Source organism: Sebastes umbrosus, chromosome 6 (assembly GCF_015220745.1).
Source record: "Sebastes umbrosus isolate fSebUmb1 chromosome 6, fSebUmb1.pri, whole genome shotgun sequence".
Taxonomy (NCBI): domain Eukaryota; kingdom Metazoa; phylum Chordata; class Actinopteri; order Perciformes; family Sebastidae; genus Sebastes; species Sebastes umbrosus.
In genome coordinates this window covers 24,525,334-24,538,881 of record NC_051274.1, presented here as the reverse complement: position 1 = coordinate 24,538,881, position 13,548 = coordinate 24,525,334, and the positions used below count along the sequence as shown (strand labels likewise).

General features: G+C 40.8%; 2 protein-coding genes across 15 annotated transcripts; one reads left to right on the top strand and one right to left on the bottom strand.

Annotated features, from left to right (window-relative positions):
* Positions 1-161: 161 nt before the first annotated feature.
* On the bottom strand, positions 162-4,234 carry ngrn (neugrin, neurite outgrowth associated). 2 transcript variants are annotated; one of them, XM_037773021.1, is made up of 5 exons: positions 4,095-4,234; positions 2,196-2,272; positions 1,795-2,094; positions 1,142-1,252; positions 162-818 (listed from the first exon to the last, which is right to left on the bottom strand). In XM_037773021.1, the coding sequence occupies exons 3-5, from the start codon at positions 2,046-2,048 to the stop codon at positions 239-241; spliced, it is 945 nt and encodes a 314-aa protein (XP_037628949.1). In that variant the 5' UTR covers positions 2,049-2,094; positions 2,196-2,272; positions 4,095-4,234; the 3' UTR covers positions 162-238. The 2 variants fall into 2 exon arrangements, with proteins under 2 accessions (XP_037628949.1, XP_037628948.1); XM_037773020.1 differs by having other exon boundaries at positions 1,795-2,071; positions 4,095-4,227.
* Positions 4,075-12,864, top strand: nfyal (nuclear transcription factor Y, alpha, like). Of its 13 annotated transcripts, none has more exons than XM_037773010.1 (10): positions 4,075-4,213; positions 5,954-6,058; positions 6,997-7,080; positions 8,309-8,455; positions 8,592-8,723; positions 8,810-8,912; positions 9,029-9,195; positions 9,932-10,105; positions 11,437-11,550; positions 11,833-12,864. In XM_037773010.1, the coding sequence occupies exons 2-10, from the start codon at positions 5,978-5,980 to the stop codon at positions 11,896-11,898; spliced, it is 1,068 nt and encodes a 355-aa protein (XP_037628938.1). In that variant the 5' UTR covers positions 4,075-4,213; positions 5,954-5,977; the 3' UTR covers positions 11,899-12,864. The 13 variants fall into 13 exon arrangements, with proteins under 13 accessions (XP_037628938.1, XP_037628941.1, XP_037628940.1 ...); XM_037773013.1 differs by having other exon boundaries at positions 6,997-7,083; positions 9,029-9,177; positions 11,440-11,550; XM_037773012.1 differs by having other exon boundaries at positions 6,997-7,083; positions 9,029-9,177.
* Positions 12,865-13,548: the final 684 nt, after the last annotated feature.

Genomic DNA, 13,548 nt, shown 5'->3' with positions numbered 1-13,548 from the left:
GCTTTGCTTCTGTGTAGTAACTCCTGTCTGCTTCTCCAAACAGGAGGCGTGCCAACCGTCATCTACTGTAGGTAATACACTGACTATGGATAAGAACCTCATACAACCCCACTTTAAAACACCTGAACTATCCCTTTAAGTAAAACTTGAGTTGAAAAAAATGAATACCTAAATTGTTCTTTTATTTTTAACAATAATCTGTTCAGAAAGTCAGCCAACAGTCCAACACAGGAAGTCCTCAGATTCTGTACAAAAAGTTGCCCTCTGCGTCAAAGAAGTCGTTCCCAACTTGCACCACAGGATGAGGCTTTTCCATTTCCATAAACTCTTCAAGCTCCTTGTCTGTCAACAGCCGTCCATCCCAGCTCTCCTCGTCCTCTTTGTCCTCCTCTGCAGGATTTGTGTTAGAATCGCTGTCCTCTACTTTTGATCTCGTCGTCACAGGGACATCTTTAACAACACCAGCTCTGAACTGGGAGGGCAGAAGCGTAACAGAGGCAGCTGGACTCTTAACCAGGGAGCCTTCACCTCGAAGCATCAGAGTCTTATCAGCCACAGGCACCACTGCACCTTCACTACTCCCAGGTGGGAGTAGAGCTGGTGTGCGGTGTCCAGGCAGCTTCAGCCTGTCCTGCTCTGTCCTAGGCAACACCTGCTGACCGAGTCCAGCCATCACTCTGGCATCCTGCTTGACTTTTCTATCAGGAGCGGGGACAAACTTGCTCTTGAGCACTCTCAGGATGACTTCAGGGGTGACGGAGTAGCCTTCAGCCAGACGCTCTACTGTCCACTCATCTGGTTGCTCTTGCTTCAGATATCTGAAAATTTAGTCACATTTTAAATCAGAATCAAAAATACTTTAGATAAATATAAGTAACTAATAAAATTGTACAAATATTTGCATTAAGACGTGCAATATATAACATATAACCGTGCAAATAACTAAATGCAATACAAAATGCTGAGAAGTATTAAGTTTGTTAAATATAAATGCCAGAATGGTATAAATAAAAATCAAATAAAAGTTTCTTGAAATGTAGTATAAATGCAGTATTATTGACAGAGTACACCTCCTTTATGCAATAACCTTGAAGACAGAAAAGCTTTTTCTTGGGTGGTTTGAGATAACAAAGCTCCTCACCTGATCTGCTGAATAGCATCCCAGGTTAGTTTCCTATGTGGAGCTCCTGATGGAGTCATCTTTCTTCTTAGTATATGATATTTCACAGTCTTCTGCTCCTTTCTGTGCTCACTGAAAAACACGGAGGAGGTGGCTTAATTTATATAGATTGTAAAGACACACAAAGCATTGTAACCAGGGAATGAAATTAGCACCTGCCACCTGCCAAATACAGAGTAAATGTTGGTTGTAGCAGGTGAAAATTTCAGGTCAACTGCCACCATGGCAGACAGGTTTTCTTTATATTAAGAAATATTATTTTTACAAAGCAATTCTAAAGCCTAAATTAAATATATGGTAACACTTCATTTTACAGGTCCACACATTTCATGGTAATTAGGTGATAATTAGCATATTTTAAATTTCTTGTAAACCTGTGACCTGTAAAATGAAGTGTTACCAAATATAGTCATGGATTAAGGTTACATGATATATTCCATAATTCTACAGTCTGGTACCACTGACTCAGTGTTTACAATTTTAAAACCTAGATTTCAAAAGTGGCAGACAAAAAAAATGAGTGGCCAGTAGAAATGTTCAGTGACCTGCCACAGTGGTAGGTGAAGATACATTGATTGTACCTATTTTGGACACTAGAATAATGTTTGACTTACTCAACCAAGGTCTGGAGCTTGTCTTCTACATCCTCAACATCCTCCAGTTCATCATCATCAGACATCTCCTCTCTGTATCTTGAAGCTCTGTTGTTATTAGATGCTCTGTCTCTGTGACCATGGCTCTGTCCCAGCCAGGCCTTGCTGGCTCCTCTGCTTGCAAACCGACAGCAGTTAACAGTAGAAGCTGAGGGCATCAGTGACAGAGCACCAAACCTGGAGAGGATGGAGAGGAGCTGCAGAGGTCGGGCCATGCTCACAGACAGGTGAGTCCTCTCTGTTTGAGACAATATCAAGCACCAAAGAGGAGGAGACACAAGGAAACTGACATTAACACACGTCTAATAGTCAAACAGCCCACTGACAGACCCTGTTCAGACCCAGTAATGTTAGTTACATACCGTTATCTCACCGCAGAGGAGCCACCTTCATCAAAACATCAGAAACTCGTGGTGTACTTCCGCAAACATACCAAGGCCTATGGAAAGGAGGTTAGATCACGCGTCATCAAGGCGTCATATCTCCAGGGGGTATGGCGCATGCGCAGTTGAATCTGGCCTGCACTGACTGTAGTTTCATTTACACTGCGCATGCGTCGCACCCTGGAAACAAGACCAGTGTCCTAGCCTCCTTCAAAAGGCCTTGAAACATACCTCCTACAACATGAAGACGGTGCTGCCTCCTAACGGAACGGAGGTGTCTTTATCAGCTAAACGGACCTAAAACTGAACAAAGAGGCTCTTTTGTAACAACAAAGCGCATTAAATATTAACGTTACATGTTTTAACGACCGCTTGTGTCATTTCAATTCCAAAAACAACGCGCTAAATAGATTAAATAATTTATATCCCAAGAGAGTTGTCATAGAAACCAGGAACTATAACAAAATGGCGGCATCTGCCGGGCGCCCCCGGGCTCTGCACTCTGCCCCGTATTCATGAGTCACGCAGCTGCGCACGGTCGGGTCTACAAGGGAGCCCGCAAATTGTAAAAACTCTCGCGAGACTCACTGCCCGACAACCTATCCTAACCTTAATTATACGAGGTCAATACCTAATCTTAACCATTCCGAGGGTCTACGCCTAACCGTAACTATTCGAGGTCAACGCCTAACCTTAACCATTCAAGATCAATGCCTAATCTTAACCATTTCGAGGTCAATGCCTAACCTTACCTATTCGAGGTCAACGCCTAACCTTAACTATTCGAGGTAAACGCCTAACCTTAACCATTCAAGATCAACGCCTAACCTTACCTATTCGAGGTCAACGCCTAACCTTAACTATTCGAGGTCAACGTCTAACCTTAACCATTCAAGATCAATGCCTAATCTTAACCATTTCGAGGTCAATGCCTAACCTTACCTATTCGAGGTCAACGCCTAACCTTACCTATTCGAGGTCAACGCCTAACCTTAACTATTCGAGGTCAATGCCTAACCTTACCTATTCGAGGTCAACGCCTAACCTTAACCATTTTGAGGTCAATGTCTAACCTTAACTATTCGAGGTCAATGCCTAATCTTAACCATTCAAGATCAATGCCTAATCTTAACCATTCAAGATCAATGCCTAATCTTACCTATTCAAGATCAATGCCTAACCTTACCTATTTGAGATCAAAGCCTAACCTTACCTATACAAGATCAACGCCTAACCTTACCTATTCGAGGTCAATGCCTAACCTTACCTATTCAAGATCAATGCCTAACCTTAACTATTCGAGGTCAATGCCTAACCTTACCTATTCAAGATCAATGCCTAACCTTAACTATTCGAGGTCAATGCCTAACCTTACCTATTCAAGATCAAAGCCTAACCTTACCTATACAAGATCAATGCCTAACCTTACCTATTTGAAGTCAATGCCTAACCTTACCTATTCAAGATCAATGCCTTAACCCTTACCTATTCGAGGTCAATGCCTAACCTTACCTATACAAGATCAATGCCTAACCTTACCTATTCGAGGTCAACGCCTAACCTTACCTATTCAAGATCAATGCCTTAACCCTTAACCCCAAACTGTTCTCAGACGCTTTTCTTAATTGATCAAATGCTGCACTTTACTGTCTTTTGATTGTTTTTATTATCCTTTTAAATTTTTTTCTTTTAACTTATATTTTTATATTCTTTTATTCGTTTTTATCGTATGCACTTTGTGCTGTCTTGCCACTATATATGTTAAGCACTTTGAATTGCCCTTTGTGTATGAAATGTGCTCTATAAATAAACCTTGCCTTGCCTTCACAAATCTCGCGAGAGTTCCCCCCCTGGTTTGCTGGTTCCCCTTCTACTCACTACTGCTCCTCCCAGGCGCCGTTGTTTCATTTGCGCCATTTTGTCCGCTCACTTTGTTGATTGGGCTTTAGCGAGCTGTACTAGAGCCAATCAGAGGGAAACCGGACAGCGAAGACACGGTAAGGGAGACCCGATTGAAGAGCATTGGTAGTTGTCAGCACGGATTGGTTTGCCTTTGGACCAACCAAATTACTAACCCGAGCTAAATGTCAGTTTGATTTGGACCGCTGCGTCCTCGAGCCTGCAGCCGTTAATAACGTTAATAACGTCGTCTCGTGCTGAACGTTGAAACATGATCTGTGTGCTCGACTAGCTAACGTTAGCTTAAATACCGAGTCTCAAACAAAGGGGGTGGTTCATCAGTAATATGATGATCCCATCAGTAAACGCTGCCTAGCTCATTTACCATCAGCTAATGTTAATAATAATAAACAACCCACCTAGAGACCTATCTGTTTACCTGCTAACTAACCTCTCTGATGGGCTTTCTAGCATTTAGCACGCTTTTTAGCTCGCTAACTGATGCTAGCCTTTGCTAGCTCCCACCACAGTCTCCTGCATAAACACCCTGTTATAGAGCCAGCCAGCTGCTGACCCCATCACACACTGTATGTATGCTTTATCACCTCTACGTTTCAGACATAACATTTCACATATTATGACATAACTTGTGTTTAGTTGAAATGAAAAGGGCCTTAATGTGTCCTTATTTGAATTATTAAACAATGAGTTGGTAGCAGTAGTGTTAGATATCAGTGGGAAACCTGTTATAAAGCCAGCCAGCAGCTGACCATATCACCCTCTGTGTGTATGTTTTTATCACCTTTTAAATTTCAGACTTAGTATTTGATATATTATGACACAACTGATGTTTAGTTAAAATTAAAAAGGGCCTTAATGTGTCCCCTATTTGAATTATCAAACAATGAGTTGGCAGCAGTAGCTTTAGATATCAGTGGGAAATACCCTTTTCTTGATTTAAAAAGGTTTGCTAGCTCCCACCACAGTATCCTGCATAAACACCCTGTTATAAAGCCAGCCAGCTGCTGATCATATCACCCACTGTATGTGTTTTTATCACCTTTAAATTACAAACATATTATGGCATAGCTTTAGTTGAAATGAAAAGGGCCTTAATGTGTCCCTATTTGAATCTTATCAAACAATGAGTTTGCAGCAGTAGTGTTAGATATCAGTGGGAAATATACTCTTTTCTTGATTTAAAAAAGGTTTGTTAGCTCCCACCACAGTATCCTGCATAAACACCCTGTTATAAAGCCAGCCAGCTGCTGACCACATCACCCACTGTATGTATGTTTTCATCCCCTTTAAATTACAGACATAATATTTAACACATTATGATATAACTTGGCGTGTTTAGTTGAAATGAAAGGGGGGCTTTATGTGTCCCTATTTGAATATTATTAATCAACCAGCACTGCTCCCAGTAGACCACCAAAAAACTGATAATAACCTGATATTTTCAGGTGGAATTTCATTTCATTCTCACTGTGCAATATCATTTTCCACTGTTTATTGTCAATACTGTATATACTGCTCCTATTTTTATACTTCCCTATATTTAAATGGTTCATATTTTGTTTCACTTTGTTTGGCTCTTTTTTACTGTGTTAGCTGATGCATCTTGTTTTTTACACTATCCCCTTTGCTGCTGTATACTACAAATTTCCCCACTGCGGGACTAATAAAGGAATATCTTATCTTATCTTATCAGTGGGAAATATACCCTTTTCTTGATTAAAAAGGTTTGTTAGGTAATGCATTTAAAATACATGGCAAAAAAAAAATCATACATCTAATGTTAGCTAATATTGTATGTGTGTTTCTTTTGTTTCTAGAGAGGGTTGTGACAATAACAAGCCATGGAGCAGTACACCACTGCCACCACTACTACTGGGGAGCAGATAGTTGTACAGACTTCCAATGGACAGATCCAACAGCAGGTGAGCTCAGGATTTACTCTGATACATTTGGTGGTTTTGATAAAGAAAAATCTGCCATGCCACCAGGGAATGAAATTAGCACCTGCCACCTGCCAAATAACAGGGTAAATGTTGGCTGTGGTAGGTAAAACTTTCAGGTCACCTGCCACCGTGGCAGATAGGTTTTCCTTATATTAAGAAATATTAGTTTTAAAAAGCAATTCCTAAATTAAAAATAGTCAGGATTAAGGTTGCATGATCCATATTTCTACTGTCTGTTACGACTGACTCAGTGTTTACTAGGGGTGGACGAAAATATTGAGTATTGCAATATTGAGTTTTGTGATAATGTATTAATTCTCAAAAACCCTGTATTGAATTCTAATTAATAGTTTACATGCAAAGATTAACTCAGGAAATACTTTACTTTATTTGCAAAGATATGCAAATGCAGATCCTACTATAAATGCAAATGCAGATCCTACTATTCTGATTGCATAAAGAAAGTTAACTTTTTTATGCTCAGATTTTATGCATATAGCAGTGTTATTTATACTATGATAGTTTTCCTAAAATTAGATTTTTTAAAAATCGCAATATAGCGCCTTACTTACAGTATCGCAATATATTGCATCGTAACCCCTGTATCGTGATACGCATCTTGTCGCCAGATTCTTGCCAATACACAGCCCTAGTGTTTACAATTCTAAAGCGTTCTACATAGACTTCAGAAGTGGCAGACAAAACAATTGTGTGGCTAGTAGAAATGTTCAGTGACCTGCCACAGTGGCATGTGAGGAAAAAACTTAATTTTAGACCCTGCATGCCATCAATAGTTAACCATGTGCTATAAGATCACAGGTAACCGGTAACCCAGAGGATTCCAGATCCAGTCTATTTTTCCTGATAATGACTTGTCTGAGACTGTATTGTCCTGTATTATCCTGCCTTGCCTGCAGACACAGGGCACAGTGACGGCTGTGCAGCTGCAAACAGAGGCTCCAGTGGTGACGGCCTCAGGCCAGCAGGTGCAGACACTCCAGGTAGTGGTGTCACCGCCGCCGCCCTGTGTCAGAGTCACGACAGTGTTACATGCTACGAGTTTTGCATGGGCTGTTTTTCATGACCCATCTCTGTGCTGTTTGGTTCATCCTCCCCCCTCCCCGCCCCAGCATGTCCTACAGCTGCCTGAACTGCATGTTCCTCAGCACAGCGTGTTGTGTGTCAGCCTCAGGTTTCCGCTTGTGCTCTCATGACTTGTCTGAGTTGTGTTTGTCTCTTGCTAGTCATGCAAGTCAGACATGATTCTTCCCAAATGAGGAAGAAAGCCATTTGAAACACGAGTCATATGGATGTGTTTTGCTGTTGGCAGAAGAACCAGCATTGAACAGCATGGATCCATAGTCATTACTGGCTGTCACTTCTCATCATTCAGCCATGTTTTTCTTATTGTCTAGTTGCAACATAGCAGTGGATTCCTTCCCTCTGGCATTTTTCCCTATGGTACAACTGTTGCCACAGGCTTCCAGTTGTCCATTGCGGTCACTCACTTAATTAATGGATACCAATTGGACTAGGGCTGCAACTCACAATTATTTTCATTGTCGATTAATCTGTTGATTATTTTCTCAATTAATGGATTAGTTGTTTGGTCTAGAAAATGTCAGAAAATGTCGATCAGTGTTTCCCAAAGCCCAAGATGACGTCCTCAAATGTCTTGATTTGTCCACAACTCAAAGATATTCAGTTTACTGTCATAGAGGAGTAAAGAAAGCAGAAAATATTCACATTTAAGAAGCTGGAATCAGAGAATTTAGACTTTTGTTTTTCTTAAAAAATTACTCAAACCGATTAATCGATTATCAAAATAATTGGCGATTAATTCAATGGTTGAGAACCGATCGATTAATCATTGCAGCTCTACTTTTAAGCAAATCAAGTTGAAATGAACGTCATGTAACCTTTTGGTTCAGCAGCAATATTCCAGTAAATACAAAACCACTGAATACAGAGGTTTTGTATTTTGCAATTGTAGCCTAACTTCATGACAAAAATTGTTCAGAATATACTGTACATAGGCTACAGTTTGGATTCTTTCATGATTGTATCCCAAAACAGAAATGACAGCAAATCATCAATACTTTTATCCATCATGTGGTATCCTGGATGTTCCTGATTAGACATAATTTGCTTGTGGAGCGACACGTAAGTGATATAAAGGTAGCAAACACCTGCAGTGGTGCTGTAACATCTTTCTATATCTTTCTGTAGGTGCAGGGACAGCCTCTGATGGTCCAGGTGAGCGGTGGGCAGCTCATCACCTCATCAGGGCAGCCCATAATGGTGCAGGCCATGTCGGGGGGTCAGGGTCAAACCATAATGCAGGTCCCTGTATCTGGAACCCAGGGACTACAGCAGGTAAGAGATGGGGCTCAGTTAACTGCATTCAAATTGTACCACATTATCTTGTACGAGGACGCTGTGTTCTCTTTGTAATAGTATTTGCTGACATAAATGAGATGATGTTCCTGAATCTGTGTTTGTCCATGTGTAGATCCAGCTGGTGCAGCCGGGTCAGATCCAGCTGCAGAACGGTCAGACTATTCAGCTCCAGGGCCAGCAGGGTCAGCCCCAGCAGATCATCATCCAGCAGCCCCAGACAGCCATCACCGCTGGACAGAACCAGGTGTTACATTTTGACCAGCTGGATGGCAAATCCATTGAATCAGATTATTTTTTAATATGATTACTGAGTGTCTTTTCTTCTTACAGGGGCAGCAGATCAGCGTGCAGGGCCAACAGGTGGCACAGACGGCTGACGGACAGACCATCGTCTACCAGCCTGTCAATGCAGATGGCACCGTCCTGCAGCAGGGTAACTCAATCTTCTCCTATCTTTATCTGTTTGCCTTCTGCTTTGTAGACTTTATAAATAGGAGCACTGTTGAGCTGTCATTTTGCATAATAACTGTGATGATAATCTGTTTGCAGGAATGATCACAATTCCTGCTTCCAGTTTGGCAGGCGCCCAGATTGTACAGGCAGGTGCCAACACCAACACTACTAATAGCGGCCAAGGCACTGTGACCGTCACCCTGCCCGTCTCCGGTAACATGGTCAATGCAGGTGGAATGGTCATGGTAAGACCCTGTGCAGAGGTATCTAGCATCTTATTACGTTTTTGTTTTTTTAATCTAGGCTCACTGTCGTGGTGGAGGCCCCTTTTTTAAGAGCACCAACTGTAGTTTTTCAATTTATAATTTTTGTGCTAAACATAACTGCCTTTTTTCTATCCATTGTGAAACTGACTGTAGAAATGTGTTCATATTCTTTTAGTGGAATCATATTGTGATGATAAGTAGGGCTGCAACTCACAATTATTTTCATTGTCGATTAATCTGTTGATTATTTTCTTAATTAATCGATTAGTTGTTTGGTTTATAAAATGGTGAAAAATGTCGATCGGTGTTTCCCAAAGCCCAAGATGACGTCCTCAAACGTCTTGTTTTGTCCACAAGTCAAAGATATTTAGTGTACTGTCATAGAGGAGTAAAGAAACCAGAAAGTATTCACATTTAAGAAACTGGAAGAAGCTTTTTTTACTTAATAAATGATGTAACCGATTAATGGATAATCAAAATAGTTGCCGATTAATTTAATAGTTGACAACTATTGATTAATCGTTGCAGCTCTACACTTGATAGGGCGGGACAACTACACCTTTATGATTCTTATTAGTTCAGGATATTTAATGAACTCCACCCAGTGTCAGCTTGTAGAGAAGTCTATTTAGCTAGAACACTTGTATGTCGCACTTGTATGTTGATATACATGTATGCTTTCCATGCCAGAGGCCTTAAACACTGTGTCCCTGTTTGTGTCTCTCTCTATCAGATGGTGCCTGGAGGTGGTACAGTTCCCACAATGCAACGTATCCCCCTGCCGGGGGCCGAGATGCTCGAGGAGGAACCTCTCTACGTCAATGCCAAACAGTACCACCGCATCCTGAAGCGAAGACAGGCTCGAGCCAAGCTGGAGGCTGAGGGCAAGATCCCCAAGGAAAGGAGGGTAAGACACACTGGTTACCGATCTTGCATCACACATACTGGGCACATTGAAGCTACTGCTAAATGCAAGTGCACTTGTTTTAAACCCTCTCTCACCAGCTACTCGTTTATTTTGTCTATCTATCATTTCATACTGGACTCATTCTGTATATCATCTTGTGCCGTGAAAGTGGCTGTCCATGATTATATATTGGGGTTTTGGTGAGAGCCAAAATGATGAGCTGAAAGCTGCATAGAGCTGGGATCGGCTCCAGCCCCCTACGACCCTGTAAAGGATAAGAGGTTACAGATAATGAGGGGGAAAAAATCCTATTTCACCTACCTCTAGTGCAGGGGTCTCCAACCTTTTTCCCCCTGAAAGCTAATTTGACAAAATTAAAGTGAGCGAGAGCTAATCAATTGCAGACATAATTTCTGTCTTACTTTTATGGTCCTTTAATAACGGTTTCAGCCACCGCAGTCATCGCCTCTGTTACAATCCTGCCATATGTGAAGGGCTTTTTGCGTTTCGTTTGGATGTGCGCCACTAAACGAAGCCCCTGTTGCTGCGTTGGCCTTCTTCCGCAGTTTGGTAAACAGAGACTGTTGTCTTTTAAGCGTTGTTTTCAGCTCCTTTACTTTCTCCGTTCGTAGACTGCCAGCCGGAATGTCACATAAAACGGTGCTGTGGACTTTGTTGAAGTAGCGCTCAACGTTACATCTTTTACCAACTGACACGCTTGCACCGCAAATGAGACGCATACTTTTGTCATTCACATTCGCAAAAAAAAAAAAAAAAACATCTCATTCCTCATGAAAATTGTATATTTTTTGCCTTGCTAGTCTGCTAACACCGCCTAATGGTACACCTTCACTGATGTAACCAAACTTTAAAGCAGCGTAACTCGTTTAACTGACAGCTGATTGGTAATTAATAATTTTGTGACAGAAGGGGGGTGGGATATCTGTGAATTTGATAGGATGGAAATTTAAACAGGTTTATAAAGTGACCTTGTGTTATCAAATTTATTTACATATTGTTTAAACCTTTAGCAAGTCAGTCAGTAACAGGTAGCGAGCTACTGGTAGCAAGCAAGCTACTTGTTGGAGACCCCTGCTCTAGTGGTATTCAGCTGTGTAATCTCAGAGAAGGATATCTCAAAACCTGGACAAGTACCTGCATAGCTAGATACCACGAGAGGCAAGTACAAAAATGTGTTTAGTTTTTTTGAGGTGGGTGAAGTGACCTTTCAATAAGTACTGATACAGAGGTTGCACAATATATTTACAAAGTTTTACTATACTAAGCAAAGCTAAGCTAAACACGATACAATACATTCACATTCTTTCTAGCAGAAGTACCTACACGAATCTCGCCACCGTCACGCGATGCAGCGCAAGCGAGGGGATGGAGGACGTTTCTTCTCACCTAAGGACAAGGAGGAAATGGCTTTGGCCCTGGCACAGGTAAGAAGCTGTGTGCATCAAAACATCACCTACATCTAGCATTGGGTACTGTTCACATAATAAGAAATATATACTGACTCGAGCCCTAAGCACTTCAAACTTCCTTTGAAAGGTTTTTGGTGTCACTTTGTTTTAATAGGTGGAATTAAACTCCTCATAATTTGTTACTGATCCTTTCTCCTCCTTCTCCTCCTTCTCCTCCTTCTCCTCCTTCTCCTCCTTCTCCTCCTTCTCCTCCTTCTCCTCCTTCTCCTCCTCCTCCTCCTCCTCCTCCTTCTCCAGCAACAGCAGGAGGTGGCCCAGGCAGCAGCAGATGAGACAGTGGCTCAGATGATCCGAGTCTCATAGCACTGTCGCCAACATCATCACTTCTGTCTGTGAACTCTACCCTGCCTGAGACTCTTCATCCCAGCTAACCTGATCTGCCGCACCGTCTCCTCTCACTTTTACTCCCTCCTGCCCCGCCGTCTCACACACACACACACCAAACCACCACTGGGTTTCCTCTGATATCTCTCCACTCCTACACTGGTCTTCCAGGGAGCTGACCATGTGGCTGCTGAGCCTGTGGACTGTTCTGGTCTTCTTCTCTGAAATGGAGGACGCTTCCCCCCTCAGCTTATCTGGTCGAGTGTTTACGACCAGCCTTTTTATTTTCACAAGGATTTGTTTAAACAATAATGAAGCATGAAGTTCTAGGTAACCAGGGCTAGTCACGCAGAGCAAATAACAGCTGTGAAGCCATGTCAGACCCTGGCCTGTTAAAAAGATGAGATTTTGTCACCAGTGGATGCTTTAAATATTTTTTTTGTAAATGGTACTTTTTTTTTTTCAGAGACACTCATCATTACGCATTGGTGTCGTACATCTTTTATGTGATGACCTGTATTTTGACATTTCATTTTTTCAACCCATGTTCTGTGGGGGATGGACTCTGCATCATAAGTCCAACCCGTGGCCACTGAGCAAAAACTGAAATGTGATACTAATGTGAAGATATTGTACAGAAATTCTTTTCTTCCCCCGTGTGATGTACTTAATGATTTGCCCAATTCTGTGGATGCATTTTATACAATTTCGTGGTTAGACATAGTGTTTGTAGGAAAACAGTGACTCGGTGTTTAATCACATTACACATTCTATCCATGTAGTTACCTCTCCATCATTGGTCAGTCCACCTAAGTGTTTTCTTTTTTCATTGTAGATAATAGATTTTTTTACCCATCAAATGCAGTAATGCAATGTTATTATTTTTTTTATAATGGAAAAAGGTTGGACATTCATGAAACCTGTCAATAAAATTTTATTAAGTGACTCATGGTTGTGTGTGTTACTTCTTCACTCCCAGTTTTGGTTAGTTTAGTTAGTCATCTTTCCATAAGTCCTATCTATTGGGGATGGGAACTGTAGCTGTTGACTGTTATATGCTTTTGGGTGGTTTAATCAATAACAATGTATCACATTTGAGATATTCTAGTGTGATAGAAGTATGAAGTAGCATAAAATTATGAAAAATGCTCAAGTAAAGTACAAGTAATATTTCTTCTTAAGTACAGTACTTTTGCATTTTTACATTATTATTCTGTGCAAATCAATGAGTGAGCAAACTATAATTAAGACTTTTTCAATTTATATATTTTTTAATAATTTTATTATTTTAATAATTTTATTTATCATATTTTTGTTTTACAAGGGAACGTAATTAATTAAAAATAAATAAATAATGAATTGATTAATTAATTAAATCCCTTTCTTTCCGATTAACTACTATATAAGCTATATATGGCTAAGGCTATTTCAATTTATATCATTTTAATAATTTAATTTATAATATTTTTGTTTAACAAGGGAACGCAATTAACACAAATTTAAATAGTTAATTGATTAATTAATTATGTCTTTCCGACATGGGATGAAAATGGTATGGTATTTTCCCCATGGTTTTGACCCCCCAGGTTAAACACTGTCTCCAGCAGGTTCAGCCAATCAGACGCTGTA